The sequence below is a fragment of the Odocoileus virginianus genome, chromosome 16 (genome assembly GCF_023699985.2).
Source record: "Odocoileus virginianus isolate 20LAN1187 ecotype Illinois chromosome 16, Ovbor_1.2, whole genome shotgun sequence".
Classification (NCBI taxonomy): Eukaryota; Metazoa; Chordata; class Mammalia; order Artiodactyla; family Cervidae; genus Odocoileus; species Odocoileus virginianus.
In genome coordinates, this window is record NC_069689.1 from 9439734 (window position 1) to 9457631 (window position 17898).

Genomic DNA, 17898 nt, shown 5'->3' on the forward strand with positions numbered 1-17898 from the left:
CAGGCTGTAAAATCTAGATCAATACAAAGGAAAGTATTAATCCAACTTAAGGTGATAATCTGAAAAAAAACTGTACCTAAAAATAAGGCTGAAATAAGATATCATGTTTCTGGAGAAAAATTAACATTGTGGCTTTCTCATTAATTGGCTCCAAACAATTCTTAAAACCTGAGTAAAATTTTACAACCTGAAAAATGATTCAAAACAATTAAAACGGGTCTGAGTAGGTTTGAGTGTGACATGAGTCAGGAAACCACAGGAACAAGAAACAAATCCTATATTCACGTAAGAAAGCACTGTGCCAAGCACCCACTAAGAGCTGCTGCCGACCCTCCAGGCCAAGGGTCTCCGCTGCTCATCTCAGGCAGTAACAAGCGGGTCAGAGCCCCTGGAGCACGGCCAGGAACCACGAGACATGGCTAATGAGGAGGCCGTGCTGCCTCACACACAGAACGTGAGGCACCTGACAGGTGAGCTACAAAGCCCATTTTTACCAGCAACAAAACCACACGGTTACCTGCTCCATGTTGTATCCATGCTTCTCTTTGGCAATGGCGATGTATTCATCCACTGAAAAACAAGACAGGAGGCTGTAAACAAGAGCAGGGACAGGGCACAGTCTACGGGCGCCAGAACTGATATTGACTATATATGTATTTCAGGCCTGCCATGCATGAGAATAAAGATAAAGACAAGATAGGAACAAAACAGTTACACAGTGTCATTTCGTTATGGATCTTACATATATAAATCTCACAGAGAAGTGGCTGAACAAATAAATACTCACAGTACTTATTTCTGGATGGTGAGGTTATGATTCTGGTTTTCTTTTTTTTAAAACAAGGTTCTACTTAAATTTTCTATGATAAGCAAATATTACTTTGGTACTTGAAAATATAATTATTTATAAATAAAAAGAAATATGAAATGGGGGTTTAGTCTCAGATTGAAAAGCAAGCAACCTACTTTTATGTTAAAGAAAATCTACGAGATAAATCCCATGAACAGCACTGAGTCCAGCAAAAGGCGGCAAGTGCCAGCGTGCAAGCACTGAGGGAACACGAGGAAACTGACAGACTCACACTCCACCAGCTGCCACCCCAGTGAGGGTCCACGTCCCCTCTACACTTTCCAGGCTTTCTCCCAGAACAGTAAAAGGACCACCCTCCTAATACTCCTGGTGTGACTCTCCTTATCAACTACAAAAATAAGACAAACTCAGAAAGGAAAACACAGGTAGCACAGAATTGCAGGAAACACGCACCCCTTCCAGTCCTAAGGCCCTTCCCTCAGATCTCCCTTTCCAGGGGCAACGACCAGACTCAAGCTGAGGGGACAAGCTGAGTGTGACACAGCCAGCAGAAGACGCCTGAGAGTCAGGGCGTCTAGTCTCAGCATGCGATTCAGCTACGCCACACCATCCTCCCAACTGCGGTATAACTGACCGCCAAGTAGGAAACAGAAATCAACTCTGAGAAAGAATTAAAGTTCATGAGCATATATTCTAATACCAGGGAGGATTTTTTTCCACTGACAAAAGACCCAGTTTAATTCAGACAGTAACTACATGTAGTGCATTTTAATAGTAAGGCACTAATCTTCTGGGTTTTTTTTTTTTTACATCTAATATATTCACAAACTGACTGGTTACTCCACTCAGAATAGAGTAAAATTCCAATTTACCTGAGAGTCAGTAAATGATAAAGGCCCTTGTTTGTCCCCAAAGTTGAAACTGGTGATTTTTCTAATTGGGGGATGAAATGCTTCAAAGTATGTCCCTTGCTTATTACTTCACAACAGAGTAAATTACGCCAAACAACGGAAAAATGATGGAAGGTTCTTTAAAAAGAAAAGAAAGCCTTGAAAAGTAAGGTTGCTAGAGCAGGTGGCTGCACGCCTGCCTGAGAGAACCCTAAATGCTGCCCGAGGCACTCTAGACCCTGGGGGTGGACCACAGGTCAGAGGACAAAAGCCAGGGAAAGAGATGTGCTCAAGTCAAGAACACGCGAGGGGAAGAGACAAAAACTACCCACAGTCAACTGAGGGTCAGCCCTGGAGGTGTGCTTCATGGGCTCCTTTTTATAAACATCTGCTGAATGAACAATAAACGCACCTCCAACTTCTGCTATATAGTCTCTGCGAGCATACAGGTTTCCAGACGCTATTATTTACCTTAACAGAGTACGGAGTGTGTGGTGTGTGCACACATTCAGTCACGTGATCCCCAGTCAGTCATATGATCATTAGGCAAGTGAACACACAGGCTGGCTGCGATGCAGGAGCCCTTGGGAGCCTGTCCTGCCCACGCTCTCAGGGCAGAACCACAGTCTGCTACATCAGTAACAGGGGCCACTGAAACTGTCCCCATTGTTTCTGATCAGATGTACTTAAAAATATTACAAGGGAAAAAAAAGCATCCTTTAGGTGCTTTTCCTATCTTTATCTGTTCTTTTGTTTTTACATAAAAAACTAACTGGTGGTAGGACCAGTAAAGCAGACTAAAGCAGTGGATCCCAGCTGCTGCTGCTGAAGGTGGATTTAACACTTGCCATGTTGTACACACAGCGCCAGGAGAAGCATCAGCGACCTCAGGCGCGGAGGTGACACCACCTAACAGCAGAGCGTGAAGAGGGACTGAAGAGCCTCCTGATGAGGGCGAGAGAGGAGAGTGAAAAAGCTGGCTTGAAACTCAACATGCAAAAAACTAAGATCATGGCAACTGGTTCCATCACTTCATGGCAAATACAAGGGGGAAAACTGGAAATAGTAACAAATTTTCTTTTCTTAGGCTCCAAAATCACTGCGGATAATGACTATAGCCATGAAATTAAAAGACGCTTGCTCCTTGGAGGGAAAGCTATGATAAACCAAGACAGCATATTAAAAAGGAGAGATATCACTTTGCCACCAAAGGTGTGCATAGTCAAAGTTATGGTTTTTCCAGTAGTCATGTATGGATGTGAGGGCTGGACCATAAAGAAGGCTGAGCACCAAAGAACTGATGCTTTTAAACTGTGGTCTGGAGAAGATTCTTCAGAGTCCCTTGGACTGCAAGAAGATCAAACCAGTCCATCCTAAAGGAAACCAGCCCTGGGTGTTCACTGGAAGGACTGATGTTGAAGCTGAAGCTCCAATACTTTGGCCACCTGATGTGTAAAGCCAGCTCATTGAAAAAGACCCTGATGCTGGGGAAGACTGAAGGCAAAAGGGGAAGTGGGTGACAGAGGATGAGATGGTTGGATGGCGTCACCGAGTCAATGGACTCGAGTTTGAGCAAACTCCGGGAGACAGAGGAGGACAGAAAAGCTCAGCATGCTGCAGTTCATCGGGCCGCAGAGTCGGATATGACTTAGCGACTGAGCAACAACAACAAACAGCACAAGGTGGCTTGTCAAATCACATCTTTTAGGTGTTCTTAGAGACCACCCTCAGGACTCAAATCTAAAGCAAAGGGAGAAAGAACTGTATCACAGCTACTGAAGTGACATCACCTGGCCTTGAAGGTTCGATGAAATAAGTTAACACATGGGGGGCCATGCACCTTAGAAAAGGATTACCGTCTGATACCCACCATTGAAAACCCAGTTTTTCATTCTTTTCATTGTCTCCCTGCCCACTGTTCAATAAAGGTTAGACAAACGTTTGCTGAATGAATGCTAGTGGACTGTGATATGTACAATGTTAACATTTTAGGTTCTTTTCCTAGCAAGGTGAAAGGCAGCACATATCATCAAAAAGGCTACAGAAAACAAATGCTGGAGAGTGTGTGGAGAAAAGCGATCCCTCCCACACTGCTGGTGGGAATGTGAACCGGTGCAGCTGCTAGGGAGAACAGTGTGGAGGTTTGTTACCACAGAACACACAGTCCCACTCTGCACACGTATCTGGAGAAGACACAGGCACCCCGATGTTCGCTGCAGCCCTTTTTACAACAGCCAAGACACAGGAACAACCCAAGTGCTCACCAACAAACGACTGGCTTAAGGAGATGCCGCCTATTTACACAACGGACTACTCCTCAGGCACGAAAAAGAATGAAATAGTGCCATCTGCAGCAACATGGATGAACCGAGAGATCATTACACTAAGTGAGGTCAGGCAGAGAAGAACCAATCATATATCATGTGTATGTAGAGTTTGAAAAGTAACACAAATCAATCTATACATAAAACAGACTCACAGACACAGAAGACAAACATACGGTTACCAAAGGAGAGAGGGAAGGGGAGCTACCTTAGGGGTGTGGGAAAACAGACACAAACCACTATACACAATGAGACAAACAACAAGGATTTACTGCATAGCACTGAGGATTATATTTAGTATCTTGTAATAAGTTATAAAGGAAAATTATCTGAAAATATATATAAACCTGAATCACTTTGCTCTTCACCTGAAATTAACACAATACTATAAATTAACTATACCTTAACTAAAAGAAAGAAAGGAAAGGAAAGAGAGGCAGCACAGGTTAGGTATGGGGTAAGAAAGACTCAGGTCAAATCTTGGCTCTGTCTGTTGATAAAATGACTTCGTATCCAGTGGTACCTGACAAGCACCATATTTAAGACTGTGCTACCCTCAGCAACTTGCTCACACCCACAGAGCTAGGTTATCACTTCACTAAAAACTGCACCACGGAGGGAAGGCCTCCTCTCCCCTGCTCCTCACAGAGCGTTCTGGACGAGCGTGAACTCAGTACAGCCACGGACACAGACAGTGCTGTGACAGGCCTCGTCTCGCCTTCCTGCCCTCTCTGAGCCGGCCCCAGCCCTAGTTTCCTCTCATTAGCGGTGGACAGGGACCCCTACCTCAGCTTCTACGCTCCCAAGGCCCTCCCCATGACCTGCCTGGCTGCTTTACACAGCCTGCCAGGAGCTGTTGGCAGGTCATGAAGAAAATGGAACATTTTTTAAAACCTCCTGCATGACTTTCTTAAGCAAAAATGAGTTTTCAATCTCAGAAAACAAAATCAACTCCCACCTGCCCCTATGAAAAACAAAGGATGACTGGATATTTGCGGTGGGGGACAGAGATGAAACAAGGGAAACGAGAGCAGTACCAGCTGCCTGAGACAAAGACTACAGACGGGGGTGGGGGGGTGTCCCAGCACTTTCTATCATCTGGCAACAATCATCTTGATTTTCTCTCTAGAAGATTAAAGGTTAACCAGAGTTCATCCCAACCTGGGGCAAACAGCCACCTCAGGCAGAGCGGTTGACTGAGTGTGATCAGGCCAACGAGCAAAGTCCATGGGGCTTAGGCAAAGGCCCAGGCTCTGCCCCCACCCGCCTTCCCCAGGGCATCCAGGACAGGACCAGGGTCATCGGCGAGCTACAGGCAGTCTTGCCTTGTGCAGCTTAGCTGACATCTAATGTCATTAGAAGCAGGAGACTCAGACACAGGGTTAAGTGTATTCTGCTTTAAAAACAATCCTATCATTGCATAATGCCATGTTTTTAAAAACTTCAAAACTCCTACAGAAACAGCCAGGAAGAATGGTCCAATCTTAAATCATGATGGATACAGATACATGTATGCATCACCCTGATTCTTTAAAGAACTACACAGCTACACAAACCATGCCTTTTTGGACAACTTACCGTTATGCATAGCACAACTGAATGAGTTGTTTGGGGGGGTAACATCATTTAAAGGTAGAATGTGTGTGAGATGCATCAAGAAAATGTACAAAATTTAACAGAGCTTAGTCAAACGTTTACTGAACTACCCTCACTATGTACAGAACACTGTGTTAAACAGCAGGCCAAATACAAAAGAAAAACAATGTCCTGCAGCTCCTTGAACCAACACCCAGGTGACAGGAGAGAGCATAAACACACATGGCAACAAGTGCAGCCGCAGGACAGCCTGAGAATGCAGCGACGGCGATGACGGTCACTCAAGAGCAACTTCCTAAAGACTCCACAGCTGTTCAGTTCAGTCGCTCAGCTATGTCCGACTCTTTGCGACCCCATGGGGCTGTACTTATTAACAAAAGTCACTGACATCTGAGAATCTGCTACGTGCGGGCCACTGTTCTAAGCTCTTTACCAGGCTTCTCTTTCTAATCCTCTCCAGTAATTCTACTATCACTCCCATCCACAAATGAAGACACTGAGGTGCAGAGAGGTTAGATCACTTGGCCAGGGTCGCACAGCTGGTAAAGACAGACACAGGACTCTTTTATCAATGTACCCCGAATGTCTGGCCCCAGGACCCAATGAGTTAAACCTCGGTTAGCAATCCTCTCTCCTGAGTAAGTGAGACAGAAGCTCACTTCAGATAAGGACAGCTCCACAGCAGAGAATGCTGAGCAAGGCAGCAACACAGTCTATTCCGTTTGAATGGAGTCAAGAAAACAAAACTGTGGTTGATGAAGGAAGTGACGGAGACAGAGGCTAACAGACAGATGACTGCCTTGAGCTAAGCTTCATAGGTTTCTATATTCATGTTCTAACCCGATGATTTAAATGCTCCCAGTATCATTAGTAAGAATCTCAAATTCGACTGCAAAACTGGGAAGAATGCAGAAGAAAACTGTCACAGTAACCTTAACTCACCCTTACCTCCCCAGGTACTGCAGCGACTTAGAATACTTGTGATCCTGCATAGTCTATGCAGAGCAAGAGGCTGACACCTTTGGTGAGGACAAAGCTACAGTCTTAATACAGCTGTAAAATTTTTATCATCACATTTACTGTAGCTTCAGGTGCTGCAAAGGAAATACAGTACCACTTTCTCTCTCATAACTCAAAAACAGCATGCTGAAGTTTTCTTCAAGAATATGGTAACAAATATTGTGGCATCTCCTTGAGTTATTAAAATAAGAAATGAATCATCACCATAACTCACTGAGAAGCACAATGAGCTTGAATCAGTTAGGTAAAGCAATTGTGCCACCTGGTGGGCACAGATATCACTACGACGTTTCAACGGTCCCTGTGATAGATCGAGCTGGGAGTAGTGGGCTTAAGAGGTAAGATCAGCCAGAGACTCCGCCAGACTATGATCAATGCACCACTCCCTCCTAGCCAGAGACAAAATATGCTTTCTTTATGACACTGCCATTTCTTAATGTAGTTTTGTTAAAAACCCCACTTCACAGAAAAAGCTCCCCCACCCTCTGCACCCCAGTAAACACTACAAATCCAGCCCAATCTCACAATCTCATCAAGTGAAATAAGAAACACAAGCACCTCACTAAGCCATACACACTGAAATTCAGCCTCCAGCATTTATTCCTACCTAGTCCACCTAGAATCAGCAGACACGACTCCGGGCACATCCTCCTTCTGCGTCAGTGCTGCAGGATCCGCCTCGTCTAAGAGTGGGCTGACCATCATGCCTTCCAGGGCTAACTGTTAAATTTTTAACTGTTAGCTTTAAGCTTGCTTGTGTGTGGCATTAAATTTTTTTCCAGTAAAAAGATAACTGCACTCCTCCCCCTTTACTCGAGTACTCATACACTGGTATATTTTCCAGAAAGGCATATGCATATTCTCTATTGTAGAAACTGATCATCACTGGAATGAAGGACATTTAGTTGTGACTAACCAAAATAACCATCTTTCTCCTTAAAAATGCCCCAAGTCTGTGGCAAGGAATAAGATGCACGCAGTGACAACTAGCCTACTAGCCTCTTGCATCTCTTTCACACCAAGTCAGCTGACCTGATGACCGAGGCCCTCAGCAGGCAGCTGTGCCCTCAAGATCGTCGTGTTCGCTCTCAGGAGCCTGCTCCATGCACATGAGCTGAGGAAGGAGCCGTGCTCACAAGGTCTGTATCTTCCTCAATTAAAGGCAACCTTTCCTGACATTATAGAGGGAGAAAAAGACTAACGCTTGATTCCCCTATGACCTCACAGGAGACTATAGTGCAAACAGTCCTGGACGATGAGTAAGAGGCCTTAAGTTTCCAACAGGAACTTGCAGCTAAGTCCATTTCATCACTTGTAAAATAAGAAGTATTTTTATAAATTCTCTGTACAAAAATATACATATACATAAATACTTAGAGGCACCTACTCAGTCCCTGAACACCACCAGAGCTGTGTCCCAGTTCAGCAGTTCCCAATCCTGAACTGATAAGAACTGTCTGATAAACATCTTTATATGACTTGGGTTCCACCCTGTTTTGTAAATGTATGCATATAAATATGTATGTGTGTTCATGTTTATGAACATATATGTGTGTGCATGGATGTATATGTATACTTTATGCATATATAGAGCTTCTAGTAAAGTATGATGTGTGCAGAGAAGAGCACACATATAAGGATACAGCTAGGTTCATTTTCAGGAAATGAATACACTCACATCAAGGAAAGAATCCAGTGTACTCTTGATGTTATGGGTTTGTTTTTATAATGATCCCAGGTGATTATGATGAATCAATAAATTAGAGAATAACACTGATATGTAAACAGTTCCCATTTTAATGTGATAGAAACCACCTCAATGAACACAAAATTTTAAGGTTTTGACATTTAAACTACTACGCCAATATCAGAACCACAGAAACGAGGAAAAACGTGCTTTTATGTTACTGTTAATATAAAATGAAGTTTATAAATTTGTGAGTTGTGAATTTCAATCATGTAAGAGAATTCCTCTTGGTGACTAAAGAGGTTCTTTTGTAAGCTACCAATTTCAAGCTCACCTCCAGCTGAGGGGTTATGAACAGGGGAGAAAGGTGGAACAAAGGAAAGGAAGGTTAGACAGCATGGTCTCTACAGTGTGGTCAAGACGGGGCCCCCCAGGTATACTTCAGCCATGCCCAGGAGGAAGAGAGGGGACAGTGCCATGCAGATACTCAGCAAGAGGGATGTGGACAAGGGGCGCGGGCTCTAGCTGCGTCCAGAGGACAGAGGTGGGCTCAGACCTCAGGGTGCCTAGTGGCAACTGTCAGGTCTTCTGACTTCAATTTACAGTCATCTAGAAAGTTGTGAATAGAGACCCCAACATTTACTACATATTTCTATGAAAGTTTAGGCATTTACTACATACCTGTGAAACTCACTCATAATTTTGAAAATGTGTACTGAACTCATATGATTTAATGAAGAAATAACTTTTTATATGCAGGTCCAAAGAGGGTTCTCACCCCCTAAAAGCTAAAACTTACTTTAAAATCCATAATTTGACACGATTTTAAGTTCTATATGTTTACCCTGTTGAAAGGGTTAATTTTTTTCTTTAGAGTTTGGCCAGCAAACTCCAACCTTCCAGCATGGCTGTCTTTGGAGAGGTGATGATTTCCAGCTTCTCTCACTGTCCTACCTCCAGATTCTATTAGAGAACCGAACCATCATTTGTGCCTTTGTCCCCTAAATATGTCATCATTTAATCATGTAATTCACTACAATATGTTTATAATAATACCCAAATGCCATTGTTCTAATCTATGCTACTTGGGCTTATTTGCATTTCCTCTCCATGAAATGTGTCTCTGCACATTTTCTCGGCATACTCCAAAGGTTGCAGCCTTCCTTAAGGAAGTTTTACTTAAACACACCCAAGAGCAACTGTGTAATATCAGTAATACTTTAAGCATTTTGGTTTATTAAATCAGACAGCACACCAAGGGAGATCTGTGTGATAAGAGCTCAAACCAAAAATCTAAACCAAACTTGGCTACTAACTAGCTGAGGCACCCTAAACATTTGACCTAACTTCTCCAGATCCCAGGTTTTCGAAACTAAAAGGAAGCAGTTGGACTAAAGGAAATACATATAAATTATCTGTTTACATTTCATTGGCCCCCTCTTTGTGCATCAGAATATAAACTTCCTGAATCCCTCCCTCCTGGTACCTACCAGGCACACAAGGCTGCTCAATAAAAATGTGAAAGAAATCAATTCTCACTGAATAAACACAAATTCAATATAACCCTAATTGGGATACTTTTGGAGGAAATGTGCTTTTTAAAACATAAGAATAAAAATATAAAAAGAAAAGACTAAATTATGGTGCACCCATACTTGTTTAAAACTACATAATTGTAAATATATTCAAATAGAACAAAGTCCCAGATAATATTGTTAAGAGCAAACTGCTAAACAGCTCATATATGTGATTTAAAAATCATACTTATTAATATGTATAAACATACTAGGGAAAAAAAAATATATATATAGTAAATAGTAATTATAAGAGGGCTTTAATTGTCTACATTATACATTCTATATTGTTCAAAATTTCTACAACAGCACTTATTTTTATAACCACAAAATAATTCTGTAAACTTGCAGTAACCCTAAGAGGAAGAACTCTAAGCGGTTACTTAAGAAAAAAGAAACCAACACAGAGAAAGCCAGTGAGCTACAGACATCCTTACACATGGGGACATCTCTACACTTCTAGTAGATGTCCCCAATCTCCTGTTTCTACATAAAATCAGAATCAACTATTGGACAATCAAGACTTACACTTTCTTTCAAAATAAATGAGAAAGACAAAAAGAGACTTCTTTTTTTGTCTATATTTGGAGGGAGAGAAGCTGAGGGGGAAATGACAGATGGTAAAGAGAATAAATTATGTATACTTGTCCCCATTGACACTATAGCTACATTGTAGTTACAATTAGACAACTATTCAGAGTGTGATTCCCAAAGCTCCACAAGTGGAACCTGACACCACAGATTACATTCACATCCTCACACTTGGGCAGTTAAGCAAACTCTCATGGATCCACAATTCCACTAAGCATGTATCTTACAAATACTAAAAACACAACAACGGCAACAAAAGAGAACAAAGCTCTATGATTCAGTTTTTCACCATCACCTCCTTTAACAATAGCAACAAATTAGAAACAATCTAAATTTTCCAAGAGAATGGTTAAATACACCGATACTTTCACATGATACAATATTCAGCATTATTTTAAATGTTCACCAGGGGTCCTACAAGGTGACAAATGCCTAGGTCATTGTTCAGGAAGATAATATTCATACACAATGAAATTCCATCACCTCACTTACAAAAACATGCACAGAGGGAAAGAAGGGACTGGGAAAACATCCTAAAATGTTTAACAACAGTCATCTCCGGGTAATGAAATAACAGGTGAGGTGAACTGTTTCTTCTTCATACTTCTCTGTGTCTTCTGAACTTTCAACAATATATAAATGTTACTTTTAGATTAGTTTAAGAGTTAAAGCTTTAATCACCAGTATCAGGACTTACATTAAAGCTGCAAATTTATTTTAGGCAATACCATTGTTTAAAAAATCCATTACTGTTCATATACTGTTCTTTACGTCTAGGTCTAGGAAAAACAAGCTAATATTAAAATTAAATTCTGACTCCCAGGATTTTCAAAGGTAATACAGTAACAGCAAGAGGCACTAATACAATCTTCACTGTAATAACAGCAGGCAGCAGCTGAAATGAAGAGGGGGCTGAGACCTGACACTCGTGACCTGAGGGACACGCTGGGAGCACAAGCCAGGGTGAAGATCGACACAGACACCCCAGCTCCACCACTGCTGCTCTGTGTTCACAACCTCTTCCAATCATGGAATGCCACCTGTAAAATGGGGACAAAAACCTCCTCTTCCATTACAGTAAAGCCTGACTGGTAGATGGTAACGATAACCCTATATGCAAAACAGAAAAAGAGACACAGATGTACAGAACAGACTTTTGGACTCTGTGGGAGAAGGCGAGGGTGGGATGTTTCAAGAGAACAGCATCGAAACATGTATATTATCTATGGTGAAACAGATCACCAGCCCAGGCTGGATGCATGAGACAAATGCTCGGGCCTGGTGCACTGGGAAGACCCAGAGGAATCGGGTGGAGAGGGAGGTGGGAGGGGGGATCGGGATGAGGAATACATGTAAATCCATGGCTAATTCATTTCAATGTATGACAAAAACCACTGCAATGTTGTAAAGTAATTAGCCTCCAACTAATAAAAATAAATGAAAAAAAAAAAAAAAAGACTGACTGATACAAAAATATGGAAAGCATTTTAGTCCAATGCTCAACAAATGCTCAACATTTTTAATGTTTAGTTCTGGAAATCATAATTTAAGAGGGGCACTGTGATTAAATAGAATATACCCAGCTGTGCAACAGAGATGAAAAAAGACCCCAAAACTGAAGCATCAGGAAACCCTGGAGGCCACCAGGCAGATTTAGCTTGGATGGGGACAGCAGAGGTGGCAGGAAAACTGAACACCTGAGACCCACAGGGAAGCAAACTTATTCAGCAGTGATCAGAAAACAAAGCTTAAAAATTACATGGACACAGATTTTCAGCTCTGTTAGACGCAACAACATGTTTGAGCAAATGATCAAAGGGAAAAAGCCAACAGGAAATACTAAAGAGGACTTCCCTCCGCAGCACAGTAGGGGCATCGGAAATGCCAATACACTTCCTTCTGTTCTTCCTTTCTCCATGATAAACTCATCAAGCAGTAGCCTGATGGAGGCAAAATTAATATACTCTAAAAATCAGATTAGATTTCAGATTACTTTATTCTAGCTAAATTTAGCATTACTAAGAGTAGTTGAATTTCCTATGTTCCACTGTATTTTTAAAAAAGACCCTTTTTGGTGAAAATTAAACGTTTCTTTACCATATGAGCTCTCTGCATGTTAAATGTGCAAACATGTGTGTTACCTGTACAAGAGGTGTACATTCAATATGTATCACCTCTAACTCTTATCTGACAGAGGAAACCTGTTGACACTGACTGTAAAACACAATCTGGGAAATTCTGATCAAAGCCTGAGAGTACAGCCTTTATTCACAATTCAAGTTTCCTGACCAACATTTACCACTGATGCTTTCTAAGCCCTAACACATTTTAGAGCATTGATTCTTACTCTATTTTTTTCAAAGAGCCCTTGAAAAATTCAGTTTTCATCAGGAAAACATACATAAACCAAAAAGAAAAATTGACATGTGATTTCTGAGTTCACAAATCCCCATAAATTCCATCCATGGACAACCCCACACACACTGACTAATTCTCAAAGAGGGGAGTTTAGTTTTTTCTGTCTTTAAAGCTATGACAAAAAAAAAAACCTTTAAAAATAGCAAAGACTCCGGGATGGGGAATACATGTAAATCCATGGCTAATTCATTTCAATGTATGACAAAAATCACTGCAATGATGTAAAGTAATTAGCCTCCAACTAATAAAAATAAATGGAAAAAAAAAAGAAAAAAAATAGCAAAGACTCATGGCAATATATCAAATATAAAATTATTCTTGCCTGGATCATCTGAGCAGAGGGGACAGAAAAAGTGAAAAGGCAAACTTGGGAAATACAATTAATCTCACTCTAGGATCCCCACCCCTTAAAAGAAACCCCAAAGTAGCTCAGAATATTCATGTTCACAAAACGTAAACAAAAAAGAGGCAACTCGAAGTTCTGCCTCTGGCCAGGCCGAATCGTACAGCATGAAATCTGTTTTCAGTAAACGCGTGTGCCCTCTGTAATCCTTCCACTAAGGAATCTGTTTAACTCTTCATCTTTATAGATCTATAAATTCCCAGCTAAAGGAGTTATACACAGAATTATCATTTTCTTTCCACTCTGAACCTTTCCTCCTAGTTACTTCAGAATATTAGCTACTTCCTCATTTTAAATAAAAAGTAAATTATGAAACTATATTTTAAGAATCTTTAAATTATTATGACAAGACACAACAAAGGACATATTTTCAGATTCTTCAAATTACTTACTTTAAAAATGTAAAATAAATGTAATATATCTAGAGACTTTCAGCTACAAAGGTCACTCTAAAAGTTTGCAGTAAATAAGAAAGATGGAAGATAAAAGTACTTTAAAACTTACATTTTGCTTCTGATAGATTTTGATTAGGTGACCAGACCAGCATTCCAAGATTGTCTCGTTCTTGACTTCGTCTTGCTAGTTTGGCTTGGGAGAAATAAAAAAAGAAAATTCTTATTAAAATTTTAGCAGACATACCTAGTGACAACTAACACCACCATTCTGGTCTGTTTTAAACCTCAGAAGATGATGACATCACCCAGCCTCTACTGAAATCTGCCCCAATGGAACCTGTGCCTTTAACATGGGCAGGTGCGGGGGGAGTCCTGAAGTTTGCTGAAACATTTCTGTTTCCAAGTCTTCTTCTACCTGAACTTTTACTTATGTAACAAACAGGCACACATGAGGTAGGTGTGACTACTGTTCTCATTTGCTAGGTGAGGAAACAAACAGGTCACTCAGCTGCTGGGAGGCAGACCTGGACTGAGCTCGCGCTCAGCCAGGACAGCTGCAGCGCCTGAGGGTTTAGTCACCACGGACTAAGACGCTCTGCGCCCAGACAGGGACACACGGAGTGGGAGCTGATACGGCATGGGAAGCTGCATGCGGCAAGTTGCTCACGGATTCTTTTCAACTATGAATTTTTCTTGTGTGCTTTGCATAACCTTACCCTTCACTGCCATGAGCATACTGGGTATTTTAATGATTTGACAGCAGGAATTCAAAAATTCTTTTAACAACTTTAAGAAAGAACGTTATGTATGTGTTTAGTTGCTCAGTCGTGTCGGACTCTTTGAGACCCCATGGACTGTAGCCTGCCAGGCTCTTCTGTCCATGGGGATTCTTCAGGCAAGAATACTGGAGTGGGTTGCCACGCTCTCCTAAAGGGGATCTTCCCAACCCAGGGATCAAAGCCATGTCTCCAGCACTGCAGGCAGATTCTTTACCAACTGAGCCACCAGGGAAGCCCTTTAGAAAGAATAACCAACCATTTAAAAAGATTTAAACTGAAAGGAAATGTGTGAAGTGCATTCAAATTCTTAAAAATCTGTGATAAAAAACAGTAGATCAAAAGGTATACAAATGACATGTACAACTGGAATGACCACAAACAACAGTTAAAAATTACAATACAGACAATTAAAAGATGTTATCTTCAAAAGGTACAAAAGACTCAAGAGACAAGAGGCTCACTAATATCAGTCTTTAGATTGATTTAGATCCAAACTCATTCATTCTAAAGACATTCTCTTACTTGACCTTTTTCTCTTTAAATAAATTCCTCTGAAACATGATGAAAGTTTTGCAACCTACTTCCAGAAAAAAATTCAACTTAAACACACACACCAATAGAAACATACTTTTACAAAATTTATAGTCTTGTTTAAGAATTCCTGCTTTCATGAAATTGCCAGATCTTTTATTTAATTTTGTATAACAATGTATTCTAGATTTTAATGAATTTCTGTTAAAATCTGTAGGGCAGCTACTTTAAAGAAAACTGATGGAATGGTGGGAAGACTATGAACAAGGCAAGATTAAAGGTGGAATTTACCTGCTGGGTAGGAACAGGGTGTAATGAACAGGGACACAGGAGTACGATAAAAGATGGGAGTGACTGCTTTTAAGTCACTTTTTTATATGGTTTTTTAATATGGTTCTGACTTTTAGAACAATGTTAAGGCCACACAAAATCTAAAAATAAAAATAAAGTCAACAAATACCTGTGTGGGGCTGGACCAGACATGGAATACAGGCTTTCGGTATTTCAAATAAAAATCCAAAGTCGAAACAGAAATAAAAGAATGCACATTGAGAAAGTAGAATTAAAACTGATTTTATTCATAGATGACATGATCACCTGTGTAGAAAATCTACTGTACCTACAAAAAGTTATTAGAATGAATGAGTTTCAGCAAAGTTGCAGGAAACAAGATCAGTAGTAAAAAGTTGTTTCAATTCAATTTTTCTATGTAAGTGTGTAATCAAAAATCAAAATGAAAGAATACCCCTATTTAGTTGATAGATGTGACAGACATGGGCTTCCCTGGTGGCTCAGGTGGCAAAGAGTCTGCCTGCAAAAAAATAGTCTGCCTGCAGTGCGGAAGACCAGGGTTCAACCCCTGGATCGGGAAGATCTCCTGGAGAAGGAAATGGCAACCCACTCTAGTATTGTTGCCTGGAAAATCCCATAGACAGAGGAGCCTGGCAGGTTACAGTCCATGGGGTTGCAAGAGTCGGGCACGACTGAGCAACTTCACTTTCACTGTGGACTTCCCTTGTGACTCAGATGGTAAGGAATCTGCCTGCAATGCAGGAGACTCTGGTTTGACTTCTGGGTGGGGAAGATTCCCTGGAGAAGGGAATGGCAACCTACTCCAGTCTTCTTGCCTGGAGAAATCCGTGGACGAAAGAGCCTGATGGGCTACAGTCTAGGGGGCTGCAAAGAGCTGGACACGACTGGGTGACTAACATGTCAGAGTGAAAACATACAGTGAAAATTGCAAAATGTTTGAGAAACTAAAAGATCTAACTGAATAAAGAGATATATCATGCATATGGATCGAGAGACTCAAATATTATTAAGACAGCACTCTCCCCAAAGTGCTCTATAGATTCAACACAATCCCATCAAAACCCCAGTATACTTTTTTATAGGAATTGACAAACATTCTAAAACTCCTGCAGGAATGTAAAGAACCTAAAATAGCCATAACTACTTTGAAAAAAAGCAAAGCTGGAAAACATATACTGTCTGAACTGAACTAATTATGAAGATTCCGTAATCAAGACTGTGGTATTGGCACATAGAGAAAGAAATGAAACAGAATGGAATCCAAAAACAGAACCCCTCATATAGGATCAACAGATTTTCCACAAAGGTGCAAAGGTAAAATTCAATGGAGAAAAATCATATTTTAAACAAATGATGTCTGAACAAATGGATATCCATACTTAGAAAAATCAATAGATCTAGTCTTACCCCATATACAAAAATTTATTCAACACTAAATATAAACCCCCCAATTATAAAACTTATAAAACTTGAGAAAAAATTTTTGATTTTAGGTTCAGAGAGATATTATTAGATAAACATCCAAAAGCACAATCCATAAAAGAAAAAACTTTATAAATTGGACTCATCAAAGGTAACAACTTATTTTCAAATACTACTAAAGGGATAAAAGCCAAGCCAAAGAATAAGAAAAAATAATTATAAGCCACATTATCTGATAGAGCCTTGTATCCAGAATAGATAAAGAACTCTCAAGACTGAACAATAAGAAAAACCTTAACTGTCAAGAAATGGGCAAAAGATTTGAATAAATACCAAAGAAATGGATGGCAAACACATGGAAAGGCATTAAAACCCAACAGTCATTAGAGAAAGGCAAAGCCACATGAGACGCCACAACATACCTACTTAGAGTATAAAGTTAAAAAGACTGGAAATGCCCACAGCTGGGCCATAATGTAGAGAAACCAGAGCTCTCCTAAGCTGCTGGCAGAAGTGTGAAAGGGTACTATCACTTTGGGGGAAAGCCCAGCAAACATCCTAAAATGGCAATACATCCATTTAATGGAATAAACCTCAGCAATAAAAAGGAATGAACCATTCAGGCACACGGTATGAACAAATCTCAGAAGAATCCTGCTGAGTGAAAGCGTTACAGATACAGAAGGGGAGGTGAGAAAGAACTGTGAGGTGCTTTGCAGAAACAGGTGCTTACTGTTAAGAACCAACCGTTTTTAGTGTACACAGATGTACATATATGCACACACATAAATACATTACTGATCCCGGTTTGTCCACTTCAAGACTCTAGACACAATGACAATCTAGTAAGAAAATGAGCACATTTAGCTGTCAGACCTTGGTCTCTAAATATCATTTTACAACAAAGGAAACTAGATCTCCATGGGAGAACAGCTGGCTCCAGACCTGGGAGGGCGAGGACAGGAAAAGTACAGGAGAACCCGGGATACTCTGTCACGCCAGGAGGGGAGCATGCGCAGTCAGTCACTTCAGTGCCCGGCTCTTTGCACCCCCATGGACCTTAGCCCACCAGGCTCCTCTGTCCAAGGGATTTTCCTGGCAAGAAAAATGGAGTGGACTGCCATTTCCTCCTCAGCGGATCTGCC

General features: G+C 40.9%; 1 protein-coding gene across 3 annotated transcripts in view; it reads right to left on the reverse strand.

Annotated features, from left to right (window-relative positions):
- The window catches only part of RCOR1 (REST corepressor 1), a 118253-nt gene that overhangs the window by 22114 nt on the left and 78241 nt on the right, over positions 1-17898 (reverse strand). For all 3 annotated transcript variants that reach the window (XM_070477785.1, XM_020913538.2, XM_070477787.1), the window contains exons 3-4: positions 13819-13902; positions 518-570 (exon numbers count right to left, since the gene is read on the reverse strand). In XM_070477785.1, the coding sequence (XP_070333886.1) occupies positions 518-570; positions 13819-13902 (137 nt within the window). The remainder of the gene's footprint in view (positions 1-517; positions 571-13818; positions 13903-17898) is intronic.